Raw genomic sequence first — 23,147 nt, forward strand, 5'->3', positions numbered from 1 at the left:
CTGGATGCTGGGGATTTATTAGAAGAGATGGTCTCTGAAAATTCCCCAGATAGGGATGGGCTAATAACAACAAGTTTCGATCCTAATGTTCACTGAAGCCTACCCATACCTTTAAGTTTCTAGGGCTTCCCCCCACCCTTCTATGTAAAATGGAGGTTCAGGGTAAATTTTTCAAAATGTTAAAAGATAAGCTGATCCCAGCAAACAAGAGGATTTGGCCAAAAGGCCAAAGTTTGGCCAATAATATAATAATGTTATTATTCAAGAGGCATGATATATACTTTTTTAGTGAGTCGACGCTGAATCTAAATTTACACACATGCATACAGAAATACAGGACAGAAGCCAAAATCATTATTGCAGCCATGAATATACTATTCATTCTTCTTTGTTTTCTAACTTTAAAATGATAGGTCAGGTACATTTTTATTTGAAGAAGAAACATGAAGAAGATTAGCATGCCAAAAATGAATTTTAAAAAGTCATGTCATTGTAAATATAAAAATTGTAATTTTACTTGTTAGACAGTGTAATTTGAATGAACTCGTTCTATATATATATATTGCCTACATACAGATGTGCAGAAAACCTAAGTAATTCAGTTTAAAAGGTTGGAATTTTTATGTTCAATCTAACCAATACAAGGAATTTCATTAAACACTTAAAAATATTCATAAAACCTTAGAAGGGACCAGCATGATGAATTTATCTTATATTCTAAAACCAAATTTGGGTTGACAAATTCCAGCTACACCACACAGTTAGGACAGAAGACCAATAACAGAAGAAACTATCTGAACATGAAACTGCACACCCCACCCCCCCAACTAAACTGTAGTGCTGTTAACGTGAAAAACACAGCATTATGAATGTTGACTTCATTTGAAAAGATGAGATAAAAAGACTTTCTGAAAATAGAAAGTCCCAGGAAGTTAATTGCGCTAGGGCTAAGTTCATATAATATTTTGTACGAATCAAAAAAATATGTCTGAACTAGGATTCTCTGGAACAAAGAGCACAGTCTGGAGGAGGAAAGCCTGCCAGCTACGGAGGTTGTGTGTTGCTGCATGGCCGGTGTTGAGGCTGCTTTTCAAGTAGAGAGGAGAGGGCTCTGTCAGTGATGTAAGAATCCCATCAATAGTGGAAAACACCAAGGGCTGGGTAGTGGTGCTTTGTAGACAAAATGAATCCCTCTTGGATTTGACGGGTAGGAGCAGAAGAGAAAGTGGTTCACTAACTATGTGTTCGCTGAAAGATCCAACGGTGGCCAGAGGAGGCTCGAGAAAGGATGCTTCCCATGTGGATAAGAAAGATGGTGATGGAAAGCCAGGCTGGTTCTTAGTAGAATTTGGGTGTAAACCTACTTGGAGGCGAAAAACATTGTCTCCCCATTGAAAGACTCTTGGAATAATCAGCCACCCAATTACTGGTTGACTTCTGAAATAAAATATGGTTGATTTGGCTGATCTTTTTGTCTGGTCTAGGGCACCTCTGCATTTTTATTGATAGAATGCAGTAAGTGAAACTGAGTAAAACCTGTAATTTCGGCTTTCTCAACATATTGGTGATCACTGGCTCCCGTGTTGCCTCCCCTTGTTTTATCAAGAATGCGGTTCTTTGGCCTTCTAAGAAAATTTGTGAAATTGCATTATTGAGTTCATGCCTCTCATTGTGCAAACCCAGAAACTGGGATTCCTAGAAGGTAAAGAATTGCCAGGAACCATGCAGCCAGAGTCAGAACCATGGACACTTTGTTCCATGGCCCTGCTCGTCAGAGGCCAAAACACTAGCCTTGCAACATGATAATTTATACTTGTTGTGGCCTTTTAGTTCACTTTCTACTTGTATACCTGTCTACATCCATCTTTTCCCAAGAAAGTCTTAGACCATAATATAGACCTTAAGTTTCCAGTAACATTTTAGTCAACCTGAGATAAATAAAGAATTACTATTTCATATTATACTTATCCATTGATACAAGAAAAATAATTGGGATGTATGTCTTCTATGTAACACTTGAAGAAATACAAGAAAAATAATTGGGATATATGACTTCTATGTAACACTTGAAGAAAAAATCCAATATATTCCTAATAAGTCATACATGAAAATCATGTGATATAATAATGACATGATTTTAATATAATTCAGATTTTATTTCAACTATTTCTAAATTCAACTAGAAATAAAAATCTTCAGAAAAATGTCTTAATACTGGCTTTCTCTTTTATGCTAAAACAGGAGATCATATTTTGAGGAGATCTCCTATAACATTACTTTCCTATTAGGTTATCAGCCTAAATGGCGCTATTTTACTGGATTTCATATGTGCCACAGATCCTGCTGGGAAAGCATAAAACTGGACTCATTTAGGAAGAGGCAGTGTGACTCTATGAGAAAAGCTGCCATATGTGAAACCTCACTTTATGCCTGTTGAAATTTTTGTATTTCAGATCTCCCAGGGATATGTCCATTGTGCTATTGTATAATTTTATCAGCATGAATTTCTGCTGAATATTTTCTCTTCTTTTCAAAACCCGTATTTTGGTAGAGCTAACTTCAAAACTTAATGTTGCAACATCTGTGCCCATACACCTGGGAGCCATAGAAGATGTATCCTGAAGATTATCTACATTTTCTAATCTTATAGAATGCTACAAAATGAGAGAACAAGTTTATACATTTTTTTCCTGGTCTGAAATTTTTTGAAAGCAACCACCTTCTGTCTCCTTGGATTCTCAAAATAAAAGAGAACCAATATTTTTAAAGTTATAAAGAATATCCCTACAAATGTAATAGAATATTCATTTGTTTTCATTTGCAGATAAGAGTAATTTTTAAGATGTTTGTGCAACTTTCCATTAAAATACACTGAATATACACAAAACCTGGAGCTATATTCTCAAAATGCTTTCAAACAAGATTCTAATAACTCCATGAGCCTAAATAAAGCAAAAAAAAAAGTCCTTATTTGATTTATTTAGTACTTTTATGCCATGGATCTGCCAATAGATCAATGGCATCTTCTTTTAAAAATAGAAATTATGGTTGGATCAGCATTTCCCAAATAGAAGATTGACATCTTGACAAAGAAAAAGGAGTTTCTGAAGAGCGAGAAATGCCTCCCACTTCACCTTTCATTAATTCTTCTGTCTTTATAGAAAAGAACATACATATCGAAACCGCCTGCAGAATTTGGTGTTGAAAAGGAAATGTGCAAAACAATTTTTTTTGTTGAAGGAAAAGGTGGAAAATGTGAAGTTTTGATGGATTCAAAATAGTTAGGAAGGACCATAAATGGACTTGAGCAACTCCACATGTGCATTCTCTTGACTTGGTCGTCAATTTATTGAAGTGTGAGGAATACTAAACAATGAGTGCTTTCTATGTGGCAGGTACTGTGATTTCTGCACATGTGTCAACTCATTAAAGTTTCTCCACAACTGTACGTGACAAGTGATTTTGTCATCACCATCTTACAGAGGAGGACACTGAGGCATTGAAAGTTGAAAGAACTTGCCCACAGCCACTCAGCACGTCAATGTGGGGAAGAGCTACTCCACAGTGTCCTGAATCTACATCACCCCACTCTCCTCCTGTGACTTCCCTTATCTGTCATGGGCTAGCTATTCACTCTTACTTTGAAGCAAAGAATAAGATGAGAAGGGGATACATTTTAAGTTATTTCAAATTTAAACAGGAATATGCAAGGCAGGGCCAAGTTAAGTATCTGCCAGAAAGAAGGGGAGGGAAAATTTTGTTTATTCAAAGCCACAGGCATTATTACTCTCCTGCAGTGAAAAGTCACATTTGAAGAAAGAAATCCAACTTCAAAGTTGCTACAAGCAAGTAGCCGACTTTGACTTCACTTCTTTCTCATGAGCCATTCTGCCATGTTCTATAGAGGATTGGCATCCCTGCAAGGGAGAGGGACGTGGGTATTTAGAGGAGGGCTAGATGCTGGAGAACTACTGCAAGAAGGGACACCAAGTCAGTGAATGCGGAATGCCAGCTTTTCCCTTGTAGGTCAAGTCAAAAGGAAGAAAATGTACCCGTTGTTTGATGTTCCTCATTTGCATGTCTTGGGGCACAATATACAAAGTAAATAATTTCTGCTATAGAGAAAGTAAATAGGCAGGCAAGACATTGTGTGTTTTACATGTTAGAAGCACAACTGAAGAGAGCAATGCCATGTATGCAATGTATCTGTGTCTGAAGTCAGGGTCCTATCAATTCTCTGTTACATCATCAGACATAAAATACTCCAGATATGCCATTTACTTGACTTGCTGGGAACACGGTATCATGAGCCTGAACTAGGATTTGCAGGGAAATGGAGAAAAGGCTATTAGAAACAGAGAGATGGAAGAATATTGTGTTCTAAATGCAATGGAAATTTTAAAAAAGATGTTGAAATCACTAACATGGCTTAGTAATTAAACTGTGTCAATGCCCCGGCCAAGAAGAGTTCATAATTTGGAAGCTGTAGTTACTATTGACCTGATTTTACTATTGAGATCATGTCTGCATTTTAATTTGGAAACAAAATTGATCACTGTGTTCTATAAACAAGGCCTGTCAAGTTATTACTTTGCAAACACAAACTTATTTAAGAGCAGCATGATTTATGATATAGTATACCAGACAAATGATTTCATTTTTTATTTCATATTTGAGCTTCTCTTAAGAGAGATTGCTTTATATTTTAAAATGGAACTCATCAAGTTCTTCAATAAATACTAAATTTCTTTGATAATAGTTTTTTAATATAGATATTTTAAAAGAATGCCTGTCTTTACTCCAATATATTGGCTTGATGCCCCAAATACTTCTTTAAAATTTATGCAGTGTTTGTTCCTCCTATGTCTTCAGAAATCATTATAATGCTCACTTATTTTTTTTAACAGTATTCAATATTACTGCATCCTAATATTAGTGGACAAAGCATGCAATTTAGAAGGTTCATGTAATGTGTATATTTTACATAAATTGCTTCCTTAATCACTACCATATGAAGGACGACAGAAGGAAATCAATACAGAAAGTCTTATCTTTGTGTTTTAAAGCCATCTCAGACTTTCTAAGACTCTTATTGGTCTAGATCCATCTAGTCCATAATTTCAATTCCTTATAGGCTTTCTCAATACTATAATTTTTGTATTTCACGATTTTTAAATAAAATTAAATTGAAACAAATAATAAAAAACATCTTCAAACTACGGAAGGGCAAAAATTACAAGTATCTTCTTTTGTAGATTTTGTTCTAGATTTTGTTCTACTCTCGCAAGTAGGTTCAGGATGAAAGAAATGCTCATTTTCCCTCTTTACGGACTGCTATTGCAGGAGGGTAACTGACGGTTGCATTCTAGGTGGGAATCCCAGGAAACTCTTTATTCTTGATGGGTTAATTTAAGAGCAGTCCTACCTTTTTCACCTTCTTTGTCTTCTTGGTCATCTGTTAGAGGGATCACTTCTGGTTGCTCCACAATCGTGTCATCTTCCTGGTTTGGTGAGAGCTCTAAATAGAATGTCAAGACAGAAGGAGACTCAGGTATGTTTTCATCGGAATCAGTGAGAAAACACAGTGACTAAAGCAGAGAAAGTTAAAGTTCCTTTCTTTTTCCCCTCCGAGTTTTAAGAGGCACACAGAGCAGAACACTATTGCCATGCTCTGGTAATTAGTGCCTAAAACACACACGCACACTACTCACAAACACCAGGATAGACAGAAGTCATGGTTCACAGTTTCATCTCATTCTCAGATAACAAGGCATTCTGGTTTCAATACCTTCTGTTTCCATATATGAGCTCTGGGAGTCTGCCTCAATTTTTATTTCATTCTTCGTTGAATCATGCTCTTGTCCTGTTAAGAACAGTGATTGAAAAATAAAAGAAATGAGACATGCATGATCGTAGGTTTATCCCTGGTTTGGAAAAGCAAAACATTCAGAAACCGTGTTTCGATTCTGCATGGAGAGGCAGAGAACGGTTTCGAACCAAAGTGGGCAACTTTGCAAATTATCAAATTTATGTCAATTGTTTTATGAGAAATAGCCAGGTAATTAGGCAAAAACCTCTTCTTTGGACTGACTGGTGTAATTGGTGTTTAGCTTATCAATGCACTGAACGTCAACGGACACAACCTGGAAGTTTTGAAAGTTTAAGTAATTCCTGGGCTTTAATGGGTTATCTATGCTTAATTTTCCTTTAAGATGTACAAATTTCATGTACTGAGGATTCCTAGAAAATTAAAACCCTAGTATTCTCATTCTCCCATTAAAAGAGCATGAACTTCTTAAGTAATGTGAGCACGCAGGGATTGGGTCACCTAACAGCTCAACCATTCTGTTAAGACACCTACTAAATATAGCAAAGGTCAGGAGAGAATTCAGCCAATTCTTGATTACTCCAAGGCTGATTATCTAGTAATGGTTTCTCTTCCACACCCCCTGGCTTCTCCGCCTCCCCTCCCCTGTAGAGTTTTGAATATTTAAGTGCTCATTAAGAGAGGAAATTGAAATCTGTCCATTTGCCTCATTTTAACGAAAGGTTTTATGCTGAGAATATGCTTTTTTTATGCTGAGAATATTTAACTGCTAAACTAAAAAAAAAAAAAAAAAAATCCAGAGCTAGAGTTGGTTATTGGCATGAAGGGGATACAGAGGGGCTTGGACTCTGCTATGGTAGACTGCATTATTGTTTGAACTGGTCCCTACTGCTTCCTGTAAGAGGATTCAACTCCATGTCTGTGACCATGTGACCTGCAGTGGCTCCTGTGGGACAAGTGTTTGTTCCCACCTCACTGACACCAGGCCTATTAGTGTGACTTGGTTTACAAAATGGCACATTTGGGCAGAAGCTTTAAGATCCATTGCATGTGTCCTCCATCTTTCTTGCTCCTAAGTGAGCGTGCTCCTTCAGTCTACATCCTGGAATGAAAGCATGTGGAGCAGAACCAAGCAGAGACACAAACACCTTTGTTGTAAGCCAATGGAACTTTTAGGATTATTTGTTACTCCAGCAAAGCTAACTCATACAACCCTTTATCTTTAGTTTCCTCTTTCATACAACTATCCTTAAACTGCCCACTCTATGGCTTCACCTTGGTTCATTCTCTGCTAGCATGACCCCCAAAAAGTTTTTTGAGATCATTCCTCTTGAGCTCAATTTTAATCAAAAGGATCTGATAAAATAATTACAATGGAGGCATATTTATCTGATCATTGAAGTGAAATTTCTCAAGCTGTCTTTGATGACTTTCTGTCATCACTTCTAAAATTCAATGAAGTGCCGGGGCGCCTGGGTGGCTCAGTCATTAAGTGTCTGCCTTCAGCTCAGGTCATAATCCCAGAGTCCTGGGATCAAGCCCTGCATTGGGCTCCGTGCTCAGCCGGAAGCCTTCTTCTCCCTCACCCACTCCCCCTGCTTGTGTTCCCTCTCTTGCTGTGTCTGTCAAATAAATAAAATCTTTAAAAATAAATAAATAAATAAAATTCAATGAAGTGCCATGTCTTGATGATTCTGCAAAATGTTTCTCTTTTCCCACTTTTCATTTCCCCTTCTCCTTTCCTCATTTAAGGATATATTGTCTCTCTCTTGGATCTGTCATTTTTTCCTCCTGTAGTGTATCCTGTGAATTGCTAGCTGAAATACCTTTTAAAACATGGATTTGATCAAGATGTTTCCCCTGCCGATAAACCACATTCACCTCCATTCCACTCCAGTGCTACTTAAACTATGGTCTGTGGGTAAGAAACACTGAGATTTCAAAAATATAGGAGTTCAGGCCTCATCTCAGACCTAGAGTCAGATTCTGCATTTTAACAAGATTTCTAGGTGATCTGTATGTTCATTAAAGCTTGAGAAGCACTGGCCTAGGATATATGTGTATCTGCAAATTATTTATCCTATAAAAAATGCCAGACTTGGCCCAGACACTTCACATACATTATCTCTAATTACCACATTAGCCCGGAAATTAAGTATTGTGATACCCATTCTGCTTTCAAAATGTTCAACTACAAATCCTTTCTTCCTTTCTGTTTTGCTTGGAAATGTGTTTATTTTGCCTTTTAGTTTTTAAATTGAAGTATATCTTGCTTATAGTAAAACACAAAATTCTTAATCATATAGCTTGAAGACTTTTGACATACACATACATGTGTCTCCCTGTGCAATCACCACTCAGAATGAGAACATTTCTAGCACCAGTGGCTCTCCCTGTTGGAACCAATGGACACCCTACAACAGGTGAAAGGTAATAGTTTTGTCTGTTCTTGAAATTCATAAAAACAGAACATACACTATATGCTCTCTTGTAGCTTGCTTTCTCACATGTCCTCTGTGAGATTAATCCCAGTTGTTGTATATGTCAATTGTTTATTCTTTTTTGTGGATGTATACTATTCCACTATCCAAATATATTATGTCCTATGGATGTTGAATTGTTTTCAGTTTGGGGCTATTATAAAGAACACTGCTAAAAACATTCTTGTGCGTGTCTTTTGGTGGATATATGTATTCATATCCCTTGGGTATAAACTCAGGAGTGATATTGCCAAGTAATAGGCAACACATAACTTTGGCTTCACTAAATTCTGAAAAACAGCATTTGGAAGAGTGTGTTCCACTTTATACTCCCACCAGAAATGTATGAGAGTTCCATGTGTGCCCTTTATCCTTCAGACAGTGTCATGATACTACTAGTCACAAAATTCTTTAATATGGAGAAGAAAGCTGTGCAAAATCTTTTCCCCAAAACCCATTTTTTTTTTCCACCTTTGGGTACCATATAAAGTAATAATGCCACACACTATCGGTCACTTATTTGACACTGTATTATGTGCTACTAAATGACAGATATGTCAGGTGCTGGGAATAGATCTTAAATAAAATAGATACAATACTTGTCCTCAAAATGCATAGTTGCAAGGAAAAAGGCACTAAATGTGCATAAAGTTCTTTCTAGTAAGATGTGAAACAGAGTTCCAAATGTATGAAAAAACTCACTTTTAGCAGATTTTTAGATCACAGGAAACTGAGAGGGATAACAAGTATACTGGACAACAAAATCAACACTGAAGCATTCTTAAATAGACTAAACGAAACAAGAAGAAATTTGATAAGGATAAATGTTAAATTCTAAAATCAAATTTCAACTTCATGGAATGAGATGGGAGGAAATCAATCCTATTTCTGATAAAACTAGAGCTACAGGTTTTGTATTCCACGTTTGCCCTAGATAAATACTGGATGGATATCAGAATAGTTGGATGGAGAGAAGGATTATAGCACATGGAAAGTGAAGGGGAGGGATGCCTGGATGGCTCAGCCAGTTAAGCATCTGCCTTCAGCTCAGGTCATGATCCCAGGACCTGGGATCAACTCCCGCATCGGGCTCCTTGCTTCGCGGGGAGCCTGCTTCTCCCTCTGCCTGCTGCTGCCCCTGCTTGTGCTTTCTCTCTCTCTCTGAAAAATAAATAAATAAAATCTTAAAAAAAAAGAAAGAAAGAAAGTGAAGGGGATTTCTCCATTTATTTCCTGGCAAACATCTTGCCTGGATAGCTATTTCTAGCTATCCAAACAAACAGGAGACTTAAAAATGAAACATAATAAAAGAGGGGAATTATAGTAAGGGAAAAATATTTTTGTAAAAAAATATATTCAGAAAAACATAAAACATAGATAGCATTTTTGGGTTTGCAATGAACTCTAAGAATGAATGAATAAGGAAATGAAGAGATGGATTAAATGAAGAAGAAATTGTCTGAGACAATCAGAAAAATCTACAAGCTTAAAAACACAATGACAACATGAACATCAGCAAAGGATGTCATAAAAGAGAATGAACACTATTCATAAATGAATGTTTTAAAGAAATCAAACTTTTGAATTAAAATTCACTAAGAAGGCAAAAGTTAGGGAGCAAAATGAAACACAAAAAGATGATAGATACAGAGGACAGAAAATGCAATAGAATTTCTTTTTTTTTTTTTTTTAATTTTTATTGTTATGTTAATCACCATATATTACATCATTAGTTTTTGGTGCAGTGTTCCATGATTCATTGTTTGTTCATAACACCCAGTGCTCCATGCAGAACGTGCCCTCCTCAATACCCATCACCAGGCTAACCCATCCCCCTACCCCCCTCCCCTCTAGAACCCTCAGTTTCTTTTTCAGAGTCCATCATCTCTCATGGTTCGTCTCCCCCTCTGACATACTCCCCTTTTCTTCCTCTTCTGTTATCTTCTTCTTTTTCTTTTTTCTTAAAATATGTTGCGTTATTTGTTTCAGAAGTACAGATCTGTGATTCAACAGTCTTGCACAATTCACAGCGCTCACCGTAGCACATACCCTCCCCAATATCTATCACCCAGCCACCCCATCCCTCCCACCCCCGACCACTCCAGTAACACTCAGTTTGTTTCCTGAGATTAAGAATTCCTCATATCAGTGAGGTCATGTGATACATGTCTTTCTCTGATTGACTTATTTCACTCAGCATAACACCCTCCAGTTCCATCCACGTCGTTGCAAATGGCAAGATCTCATTCCTTTTGATGGCTGCATAATATTCCATTGTGTATATATACCACATCTTCTTTATCCATTCATCTGTCGATGGGCATCTTGGCTCTTTCCACAGTTTGGCTATGGTGGACATTGCTGCTATAAACATTGGGGTACACGTACCCCTTCGGGTCCCTACATTTGTATCTTTGTGGTAAATACCCAGTAGTGCTATTGCTGGATCGAACGGTAGCTCTAATTTCAACTGTTTGAGGAACCTCCATACTGTTTTCCAGAGGGGTTGCACCAGCTTGCATTCCCACCAACAGTGTAGGAGGGTTCCCCTTTCTCCACATCCCCGCCAACATCTGTCGTTCCCTGACTTGTTAATTTTAGCCATTCTGACGGGTGTGAGGTGGTATCTCATGGAGGTTTTGATTTGGATTTCCCTGATGCCAAGCGATGTTGAGCACTTTTTCATGTGCCTGTTGGCCATTTGGATGTCTTCTTTGGAGAAATGTCTGTTCATGTCTTCTGCCCATTTCTTGATTGGATTATTTGTTCTTTGGGTGTTGAGTTTGATAAATTCTTTATAGATTTTGGATACTAGCCCTTTATCTGATATGTCATTTGCAAATATTTTCTCCCATTCTGTCGGCTGTCTTTTGGTTTTGTGGACTGTTTCTTTTGCTGTGCAGAAGCTTTTTATCTTGATGAAATCCCAATAGTTCATTTTTGCCCTGGCTTCCCGTGCCTTTGGCGATGTTTCTAGGAAGAAGTTGCTGCGGCTAAGGTCGAAAAGGTTGCTACCTGTGTTCTCCTTTAGGATTTGGATGGACTCCTGTCTCACGTTTAGGTCTTTCAACCATTTGGAGTCTATTTTTGTGTGTGGTGTAAGGAAATGGTCCAGTTTCATTCTTCTGCATGTGGCTGTCCAATTTTCCCAACACCATTTGTTGAAGAGACTGTCTTTTTGCCATTGGACATTCTTTCCTGCTTTGTCAAAAATAAGTTGACCATAGAGTTGAGGGTCCATTTCTGGGCTCTCAATTCTGTTCCATTGATCTATGTGTCTGTTTTTGTGCCAGTACCATACTGTCTTGATGATGACAGCTTTGTAATAGAGCTGGAAGTCCGGAATTGTGATGCCGCCAGCTTTGCTTTTCTTTTTCAGTATTCCTCTGGCTATTCTGGGTCTCTTCTGGTTCCATACAAATTTTAGGATTATTTGTTCCATTTCTTTGAAAAAAGTGGATGGTATTTTGATGGGGATTGCATTGAATGTGTAGATTGCTCTAGGTAGCATTGACATCTTCACAATGTTGATTCTCCCAATCCATGAGCATGGAACGTTTTTCCATTTCTTTGTGTCTTCTTCAATTTCTTTCCTGAGTATTTTATAGTTTTCTGAGTACAGATCCTTTGCCTCTTTGGTTAGATTTATTCCTAGGTATCTAATGGTTTTGGGTGCAATTGTAAATGGGATAGACTCCTTGATTTGTCTCTCTTCTGTCTTGTTGTTGGTGCAATAGAATTTCTAATTTAAAGATTAGAGGAAGTCTAAGCAGCTGTATTTTTTTGTGATAGCAATCATTAAAAGCATTATGAGATTTTCAAAGATTGTAGAACATAGAATATGATTTCATTTTTTATAACTATGTACTCATCTGCATTTTAGATTTTACAACAAATGCATATTATATAATTTAATACTTATAATGAAACAATTTAGGAAATAGAGAAAAATGCTTTCAGTGATATCATAGAAGAAAAATTTGTAACTAAAAGGTGTTTGAGTCTAGCCAAATCTAGTTACTTTTGCTCAATGTCTATTCTACTTGAACTCTAAAAAACACTTGAGAAATTCAGCTGTTGAGTACCTCTTACTTCTTGAATGTTCCTCTTTTTTGTCTTTTGGTCAAATCACCTACCTTTCTGTTCTATGTCCCAACCTACTCACCATTTTCTAAACACATTACTTTATTTCTTGCCTTTGCATCCATTTAGCACATGTTCTCACTGGTTGAAACACCCCATTTTCCCCCTTTCTATCTGGTAAAATTCTCCTCATCTTTCAAAACTAAGTCATAAATTTACCTTTCTCTGTAACATCCTCTGAATCACTAGGCAGGATCAATCATTTTCACATTCTTGCTTATTGAGTTCCTTTGCTCATTTATCTATTTATTATTCATCTTATTACACTGTATTATAGTTGTATCTGTTTGTCTCTCTTACCAGGCTATGAGCATTGTGAACATAAAAAACGTGCTTTATTCATATTTCCCCTCCCAGTACCTACTAATAAGGATTGATCAATAAATATCTATTTAATTGGCTGTTCATTATAGTACTCATCTGTGTCTGCAAATAGTAATTAGGAACCGTAACTTACTTTCTATTGCATCCTTTAGCAACACGATAAGTGCCTTAGGCTGCTAAGCAGTCCGTATACTATATTTATTGGAAAGAACCCTGAAAGAAGAACTTGAAGTTTTAGGCAAATCACAACCTCTTTGGGCTTCAGGTTCGTTATCTATCTATTTTTAAGGCTGTAGAACTAGATAATATTTTAGATTCCCTCTGTCTTTAGCATTATATGAGGATCTGTCTCCTGGTAAAGCTTCTAGTCACTGCTGATGTTTGTTTATTGGGTGGATGATATCGAGAGAGGACATTCACTGTCTGAGTGAGCCTCATTCTCTATCGCTGTTGAGATAGGGAACCGACCACCACACCTATTCCTGGATCCCTGCTGGGACCCTTGACTTGTCATTTGCAATCGGGCTTTGTCTGCACAATGAAGGCAAAGAGTAGAGCATTCAGAGAACAGAAGCAGCCACTCTGTATTCCTGTTGTGTCCCCAGTCCCAGTGCCCCATTTGATAAATCTTCAGAGGAATTTAATCAGGGATAGGAAGACCACAATTCAACAGGGCCTGGGGCCCCTGCTGATAAGGGGGGGACTGCCTGAGGTAGCAGCCTAAGGCTCTTGATGAATACTAGGGATTTTCTCTTTGACTAGGAAGGCCCTGGCACTTCACTTTGAGGATGAGAGGCATTGCAAAGTTCTTGTGGAGTATTTCTCCCCCCTTGCCTTTTCACTTCTTCCTTCTCTTGATCTGTTTCAACCTGTGTGCTTTACATATTTTGACAAACTTTTCTTGAAATAGAAATACATATATTTTCTTCTTTCTAATTTTTCTGAAATAAAGTCAGTAAAAAATGGGGAAAGAAATGAGGTGCACAGCTTTGAAATCCAACAATAATCATATTTGCTCATTCCTGAGCCAAGTCAGGACTGGGCATATTACACAAAGAGGAGGTACTTGTTTGAGCTCCTTGCCCTGCACCCAGGCCTGCTGTGTGTTAATGATGACTCCAGGGGTCTCCAGCCCTTCTGCCTTCCTCTACAGTGCACTCAGACATGCCATTTGCTTTCTTGACCCCATGGGGGCAAGCTTTATGTTTGCCTCTTCACATTCAGTCTAGTTGAATTCTACCCACTGTCCTCTGCCTTACTCCCTCCTGGCAGAGGAAACAAAGAACATAAAGGGTCCCACAGTTTATATATATATTTTTATACAGTGAACTCAATCATCCATGCTAATGGGAGGGGACTATTAGAACAGATAATCCATAAATCCATTCACTTTTCTTTAGAAATAGATCATGTGATTATTTCTTGGAGCCCTGGTAATTAAGTTTGGCTCAAGCTAATGCTTTAAATAATTTGCATAAAAATTGGTCTGGGGCCATCAGTCTGGAACTAAACATTTCTAGAGGATAAACCTAAATGCACTCTGTAAATGGACTGATTTTGAACAATAGTAACAAAAGTATAGTTTTATTGTTTGCAGATTATTATATGCTCAAATCTTCATAAGAACAAAGACTTTGTTTCTTTGATGCTTGTCTTAAAGACAATGGAAAATTGTGTCCTTTTGATAAACCTGAAACTTGCCTGCTGCTAATATTCAAAATTTTATATGTTTACCATGTCTAAAAATAACCTCAGTTTAAGAGCAAAAATTAAACCTAGATTAGTGTGAATTTGATTATCTTCTAGATACCCTTCATTTTTTTCCCTGGGGCCAAAAAAACTTACTACCTAATGTAAATTATTTCTAAAATTATTTTTTCTTGCAGTTACAAAAGAGTTGTAGTTTCCTTCTAGAAACACTGAAAAATACATATAAGTATTTAGAATTATGAGTAATTTCATAACTATAATTCATAGCTATAATAATTTTATAACTGTCATGTTAATATTGTAAAGTGCTATCTTTCTTTTGTGTGTGTACATATGTATGTAGATATACGTCTGTATATGCATACATATATATGTATCTGTATATATATGTTTGTGAGTCTTTGTGTATGTGGCTCAATACACATACACACACACAGAAATATATAAATATATCCTAGGATCAAAATGAATTTACACTTTGATTCTTGCTTTTTTAGTTCATATTTTTATAAGCATCTTACACTGTCATTAAAATTTCTTCAGAAGTTTTATTTTTAAAAGATGCAGTATATTCCATGTTATGGGCAAAATTTTGGATGTCTCCTTTCTTTTCCCCCATTAAACATTGCAATGAAGATTTTTGTCAATACATGTCTCCCTACTCTTGGTGGGTGTTACTTTAAGACAAATTCCTAAAGCATAATTCTAGGATAAAAGTATGAACACTTTACTTTTTATTAGATTTTGTCAAAATTGCTGATGAGGAGGTTATGTCTTTCAGTCTACCACCAATGGTGTGTGAGCATGATTGGATACCCTATTCCCACCAATTCTGGGCATTATCAATCCTACTTAAACTTATCTGATATTCAAAAGGAGAAGACACTGAAATCATGTTTTATTTGCATTTCTTAAAATATTTTATTTATTTACTTGAGAGAGAGGGAACACAAGCAGGGGAAGTGGCAGGCAGAGGGAGAAGCAGGCTCCCCGCTGAGCAAGGAGCCCAATGCGGAATTTGATCCCAGGACCCTGGGATCATGACCTGAGCTGAAGGCAGACGCTTAACCAATTGAGCCACCCAGGCATCCCAATTCATCTTTTGTAAATTATAATTGAGTCCTTTGTCCATTTTTCAATTGTTTTTTTATTTTTTTTAAAGATTTTATTAATTTATTTGACAGAGAGAGAGAGACAGCGAGAGCAGGAACACAAGCAGGGGGAGAGGGAGAAGCAGGCTTCTCGCCGAGCAGGGAGCCCGATGTAGGGCTTGATCCTAGGACCCTGCGATCATGGCCTCAGCCAAAGGCAGACACTTAATGACTGAGCCACCCAGGCACCCCCTTTTTTTTCTTGTTGATTTATGAGGTCCCTTTTTCTGATTCTTTGTCATTTAGTTTGAGGGTACTTTTCCTGGGAGTTTTTCTTAATTTGATTATAATCTTTATCATGTCAAAATGTGTATATTCAGATTTAGCCATTTCTCTCCTTTATGACATATTGACACATGCACACACATTTTGCAGATATATATATGTATGCCTTTTTATAACCTATGTATACAATCATGTGTTTATGTGTTTTTATTTATAATTCTCAAAGCAGTTCTTATTTCAAAAATTTAAAAAAAATTGCGTTTTTGTTCTTTTAGTCTGGTATTTTTAGTTTCATTTTTACATTTCATCTTTGCTCCTCCTGTAATTTAAGCTGGTATAAGGAATGAGGTTGGGATTCAGATTATTTTTCCAAATGGCCAACCAGTTGTCTTAATGCCATTTGTGGAGTCATCTGTCTTTGAAATGTCAGCCTGGGGAAGATGTGCTAAAAACCCAGATCTACTCTGGTCCATTTCTAAACTCTTTATTCTGTTTCATTGATTGACTTGCCTATTCCTGTAGTAGGACTACACTGTGAATCACATTTTTCAAAGATTCCATATAATTTTTGTCTATTTATTCTGTCATCAACTGAAAATATATCTGTGAATTCCCCATTGCATTTCCAAATGGATTTTATTCATACTGTATCATCTGGCACATAAAAAACCATCATTATTATATTAAATCAGCGATTTAAATTTTTATTGATATAAAATGAGCAATTCTTTCTTGCTTGAGACTTTTTGCTAGAATTCTAACTGGATAGATCCTTAAGTAGTTTCTCATGTTTTCTTTTGATGCTCATTTCCCAAATATACCTTTCCTGACTTTATATTTTTTTATTTTTATTTATTTATTTGTTTGTTTATTTTAAAGATTTGATTTATTTCTTTGACAGACAGAGTGCACAAGCAGGGGGAGCAGCAGAGGGAGAGGGAGAAGGAGGCTTCCCGCTGAGCAGGTAGCCCAATGCAGGACTCGATGCCAGGAACCTGGGATCATGACCTGAGCCAAAGGCAGATGCCTAACCGACTAAGTCACCCAGGCACCCCCTGACTTTATATTTTTCAAAAATTTACTCTTTTTTAAAAATATTTTATTTATTTATTTGAGAGAGAGAGTGACTAATCGAGAGAGAGAGAACATAAGCCAGGAGGGAGAGGCAGAGGAAGAGAGAGAAACAGACTCCCTGCTGAGCAGGGAGCCTGATGCAGGTTTCTATCCCAGGGCCCTGAGATCATGACCTGAGCTAAAGGCAGATGCTTAACCGACTGAGCCACCTAGGTGCCCTATTTTTTTAAAATTAATTCAACCCAACTGACTTTTACACTTAATAAATTAACCTAATTACATTTCCTGTCATAACTACTTGCCTGTGTTTCTGTTATCTTATTTGATATATTGTGCTTTTGTTACACTGCTACTTATTTTTTTATTTGCATTATTGAATATACTCATGTGTGGTATGAAACATACCAGGAAATTGAAAGAGTAAGATCTCTTCCTTTAATTTTATTGTGATTTAATTCTATTTGTTATTATCACCAATTTTTTTCAAAGGTATTCTTTACCCTAACTTATATTGTCAGAATCTATAGCAGAGCAGGATTTTCAGTTTTTGACTACCTTTACTGAAATCAGCATTTTGTGCAACTCTCCCTTCTCCCCACCATAATCTTTGCTTTATAAACTCTGACATTGATACTTCCTTCCTTTTCCCTCCCTCCTTTTCTCCCTTTCTTCCTTCCTTTTTTAACTATTCTCTAAAAATGTAACAAAATATAGGAAAGTACACAAACAATATAGAGAGTTCAGTTAAATAACCAAAAGCAAATAGAGAAACTATATATCCTTATAGTTATAAAAACTAGATATCTATCCAGTCCAGAAGCCCAGCTCATGGGCCAATCAGAACCTTATCCCTAATCACCAAAATCTAATCAGCACCTTAACTCAGAGTAATCACTACCTAGATTTTCTTTATCATTATCCCAACTTAGTCATTTCTTTCTAAATAGTATCATTATCTTTTTATGCTTTTCAAACTTGATATAAATGAGACTGTACAATATATATGCTTCTGTACTTTCTTTAATTTAATGTTATGCTTGTGAGAGTCATCCATGTTTGAGCCTGTAATTTTAGTTTGTAGTTTCCAATGAGACTTCTGCTTCCTCTCCATATCTATTCCTCTGTATGTACCTTGTCTTTTCCCTCTGATTGTTTTTGAAATTTTTCTGTTTATCACTGGTGTTGAGCAAGTTGATAATGATGTGCTTAGTTATAATTCCATTTATGTTTCTTGTGCTTTAGGGTCATAGAACTTCTTGGATATATGGGTTCACAGTTTTCATCAAATATTTTTTCTGTCTTGCCTTACCATGCGTTGCTTTCAGAGATTTCAATTTATGTATACTGGACTTTGAGTTACCTTTAAAGTTCTTCCATAGCTCACTGGTGATCTTTTCATTATTTTCAATCTATTCTCTCTGTGTTTCAATTTGGATGGTTTCTATTGCTACATCTTCAAATTCACCAATCTTTTCTTCTGCAGTGACTAATCTGCCATTATGCCCATCAAGTGTAATTTTCATCTCAGACATTCTGTTTTTCACCTCTAGAAATTCAATTTGGGTCATTTTATATCTTTAATGTCTCTAATTAACATGGACAATCTCTCTTTTAGCTTTCAGAAAATATGGAATAAAGTTATAACTTTTAATATGGCCTTTCATATTAATTACACTATCTGTACCATTTCTGAATTGATTTATATTAACTGATTTCTCTTCTCTTATAGGTCATAGTTTCCTGCTTCTTGTCAAGAATTGGTATCATCAGTATTCATTTAGACTTACTGAAAAATTACCATTTACCTTGCTTTTGATTCTTTTCCTTCATCTTTGTCCTATCTGGGATCAATACCCTCCTACCTGAAGAACACCAAAATTCTCTGTTGGTGAACTTTTCTTTTTCTTGGCCAGAAATATACTTGATTAATTTATTCTTGAAACACACATTTTCCTTGAGTTTAGAATTCTTGGTTGGCAGCTATTCTGCTATATTGTCTTATTATTTCCATTGTATATATTAAAAGTCAGCTATCAGTCTGTTTGTTTAAATATTGCTTTTTAGATGTTCTGTTTATCTTTGACTTTCAGCAGTTGTGCAATGATGGGCCTACTTGTGCATTTATTTTGTTGGAGTGCAACGGGCTTTTGGAACATGTGGCCTGATATCCTTCATCAATGTAGGATATTTCTCAGCATAATTTCCTGAAATATTGTTTTTGCCCAATTCCCTCTCTCTTTTCTGTCTGGGACTCCAATTATATCTGTGATAGACTTTATAAATTTTATCCTCTATATTTGTTCCCTTTCTTTAGTGTTTGCATCCTTTTTTTTTTTTCTCTACTATTTTTATTTTGGATATGTTCTTACTACCTAACTTCTAGTGCACAAATTCTCTTTCATCTGTGTCTAATATGCAGTCAAACCATGAATCTATTCACTGAATTCTTCATTTCAGTTATGGCATCTTTCACTTCTAGATTTTCTTTTCTTTTTTTTCTTTTTTGAGATTTTATTTATTTATTTGAGAGAAAGAGAGAGAGCATGAGTGTGTGGGGAGGGGCAGAGGGAGAGGGAGAAGCAGACTCTCTGCTGAGCAGGGAGCCTGACATAGGGCTAGATCCCAGGACCCTGAGATCATGACCTGAGACAAAGGCAGACACTTAACTGACTGAGCCACCCAGGAGGCCCTTTCTTTTCTTTTTTCTTTTGTGTTATTTTGTTTTGAATTTCTAGTGCTCAGCCAAATTTTTCAATCTCGACTTTATCTCCCTATAACAGTCAGCAAAATTATTTTATACTTTATGTTTATAACTCTAATATTTTCAGCCCAAATGGCCTGTTTCTCTTGACTATTTTTTATGTTACTTTGTTTCATTTTTTCTGGCTCTTTTTCTGTATGTGTGTGTTGGACATGCTGGAAATTAAGTTTAAAAACTCGTTTTTGTAAATGGTTTGAAACCTACAACACTCTTTTTTAATCTAGTAAATGTTTTACATTTGTTTTTCTCAGGTGCCAGTAGGGACTAGCAATCTGGGTTGATCTTAATTTAATTTGAGGATTGAGATGATTCAGAGCTGGGCAGCAGTCTTTCAGAAAACTGGTTCATTCTTTCTGGTAGGATGCATATCTTTAAGGTTTCGATGCAAAAAGCAGGGGGTTTACCATGGTCCCTTGCCATTTTCAGCAATGGGACTCTGGATACCTTTGGTAGAATCAGCAAATGACTTAAGATAAAAACAACTTCAAGTTCTGAATTCACATCTCTGGATATCTATTTTCTCCCAGAACCTAGCCTGACAATTCTTCACTATCTTGTAAGCTCTCTGATGCCTTTAAACAGGCTCCAGAATTTTTTGTTTTTGTTTTTGGTGTAGTTTTTCTAGTTATCTTCAAGGAGAGTAATGGTCTAAGTTATTTAGACTTTCATTCCTGAAAGCAGAAGTCTCTCCCTTTTTCTTTCTCATTTTAAAACAACATATACTATAATTTTCAGAGATAAAAGGAAACATTGAATTAAGATATTCTGATACAAATTTTGAAGCAATTATTTCAACATTTTCATACATTTAATGAGTCTCTTATCACATACTACTTTCCAAGTGTGCCTTTCTCAGTCTTGACTTTTTCCTTCCTTTCTATATTTATTGTTTTTGCACAGGATTTCTGTTAGTTTATTCAGGAGGGATACTTGAGTGGCATATTTTCTTAATCTATATATCCCTGAGAAAATACTACTCCTGATTTCATGCATGAGTAATAACTTCACTAAATATAGAAACTGTGTCCTTTAGAGCAATGGAAATGTTACTCCATTTCATCTAGTATTTAGAATTATGGAAGAAGAAAGCAAGCTAAGGCTAATCTGATTTTGGTGATTTTGTTTATAACCTGATTTTTATTTTCCTATATGCTTTATAAGCCTTTCTTTATCACTGATCTTCAGAAATTCTATGAGGCTTTGTAGATTTCTGTTCCTATTTGAGTTTTCAATGCCTTTGTCTATAAATACGTGTACTCTTGTGTTTTGGGTGGAGGAACTGGTTTACATTAGGAAAACTATTTTTCTCTTATTTTTCTAAAGATTGTTTCATTCCTGTTTGTTCTAGTCTCTCTTCTTGGTATTCCCAGGTTATGTAGATTTAATCACCTAGATCTATTGTCTATATGTGTCACATTTCTTTCATGGTTATCATATCTTCATTTCTGTAGTTGTGAACCCAATGCCTGTAGAGTTTAGGCAGGTAACAAAAATAAATAAAGTCAGGGCGCCTGGGTGGCTCAGTTGGTTAAGCGACTGCCTTTGGCTCAGGTCATGATCCCGGAGTCCCGGGATCGAGTCCCACATCGTGCTCCCTGCTCAGCAAGGAGTCTGCTTCTCCCTCTGACACTCTTCCCTCTCGTGCTCTCTATCTCTCATTCTCTGTCTCTCAAATAAATAAATAAAATCTTTAAAAAAAATAAATAAAGTCAGCCTGGTACAAGAATAGCAAGTGATGAGGATTGTGGAGAGCAAATTTCCCTTTTAAACTTGGCAGCTACCAATCACTTGATATTCATAGCTAATAAAATATTACCAGATTCCATTTTTTCCCAGAAAAACTAAAATCTGGTTTTTTTTTAGATGTAATGTTTCTCAGCAGAAAAAACAAATGAAAAAAGATCTCACAACTTACCATTAGGATGATCTTGGTCACACACAGAATGATCTATCACTTCATTGTCTTTTGTAATATTGTCCTTTGCAGAATCTGCCACAACAAATAAGAAAAACGTCTAGTCAGCATTTTTAACTGGGAAACAGAGCGGCTTCCAGCACTGTCATGATATATCTATCTTTGGAGCATGGAATTTATTATTTTTAAAAAATACCCTTAGAATACTTGGATATATTTTTTTAAAGATTTTATTTATTTATTTTTTGTCAGAGAGAGAGAGCAGAAGCAGGGGGAGCGGCAGGCAGAGCAGGTAGAGGGAGAAGCAGGCTCCCTGCCAAGCAAGGAGCCTGATGTGGGACTCGATCCCAGGACCCTGGGATCATGACCTGAGCCGAAGGCAGACGCTTAACCGACTGAGCCACCCAGGTGTCCCAGAATACTTAAATATTTTCATCAACAAATAAGTTATTCCTAAAGTACTACAGAAGGTCTTGTACAAAGTTTATCCTCCTTAGAGGATAGAAATTTGTTTGAGTCATCTTTTTGCAACAAAGAAGAAAATATAAGCAGACTTTATGCATTAGTGAAAGTCTTTGGAGAATTGTGCAAAAGGATATGAAAGGAAGGCAAAATAGAGGAGATTAAAGGAATATCAATTTTAATGTTCTTAATGCTTCCATTACTGCAATTGTTCATATATGGGAGCCTTGAGTCCTGGAAAAAGCCAGATGTAAAGCTTTTTGAAATCCTGTTGTAATTAAGTTCATCATCCTGAGGAACACTACAAGTAGAACAATAGCAAAGGGGAAATCAAATATTCTGTTCTGTGCAATTTCATCCTCTCCCTTGTATAGCATATTTAAATGTGAAATCAGCATAAGTTCATGTTTTTGTTTTGTTATATGATATACTTGCAGGAAATAACATGGCCAAATAGGTTTCAGTGACTATGGACTCTTACAAGACCACACAAGATTCCTTGTTGGATGTTTGAGGCCTCTCTGTAGGCTCTTTAGAAAGCCATTGGAAAGAGCATGTGGGTGGGTCAGTGTGAAGACAGAAAATGTGCCTTTCATTCATTCCAAAAGCTTTTATTAAGGGCCAGCTCTATGCCAGACACTTCTTGAGGCTGGGGAGTCAATAGTAATTGACTCTGCCCTCACAGAGGTTACAATCTAGGGGATATTTTTCTTTTCTTTTTCTTTTTTTTTTTTTTAAAGATTTTATTGATTTATTTGACACAGAGAGAGAGAGAGAGCAAGAGCAGGAACACAAGCAGGGGGAGTGGGTGGGGGAGAAGCAGGCTTCCTGCGGAGCAGGGAGCCCAGTGCAGGGCTCGATCCCAGAACCCTGGGATCATGACCTGAGCCCAAGGCAGACGAAGGCAGAAGCATAACGACTGAGCCACCAGGCGCCCCTAAGGGATATTTTTCATGCAGCTAAAAGAGTGGTAATCTGAAGATATCTAAAAGCCATGAGGTAATCTTGTATGCATATGGCCATGGAGCAAACTGGGGATGGCCGACTGAGACTCCTATTACGAATGGGTTCTCTA

At 36.7% G+C, this 23,147-nt stretch overlaps 1 protein-coding gene across 2 annotated transcripts in view; it reads right to left on the reverse strand.

Annotated features, from left to right (window-relative positions):
• MACROD2 (mono-ADP ribosylhydrolase 2) overlaps positions 1–23,147 on the reverse strand; it is a 2,068,343-nt gene that overhangs the window by 60,882 nt on the left and 1,984,314 nt on the right. For both annotated transcript variants that reach the window (XM_027621583.1, XM_027621584.1), the window contains 3 exons: positions 21,611–21,685; positions 5,789–5,863; positions 5,426–5,518 (listed from right to left, as the gene is read on the reverse strand). In XM_027621583.1, coding sequence (XP_027477384.1) covers positions 5,426–5,518; positions 5,789–5,863; positions 21,611–21,685 — 243 coding nt within the window. The remainder of the gene's footprint in view (positions 1–5,425; positions 5,519–5,788; positions 5,864–21,610; positions 21,686–23,147) is intronic.

The sequence above is a fragment of the Zalophus californianus genome, chromosome 8 (assembly GCF_009762305.2).
Source record: "Zalophus californianus isolate mZalCal1 chromosome 8, mZalCal1.pri.v2, whole genome shotgun sequence".
Classification (NCBI taxonomy): Eukaryota; Metazoa; Chordata; class Mammalia; order Carnivora; family Otariidae; genus Zalophus; species Zalophus californianus.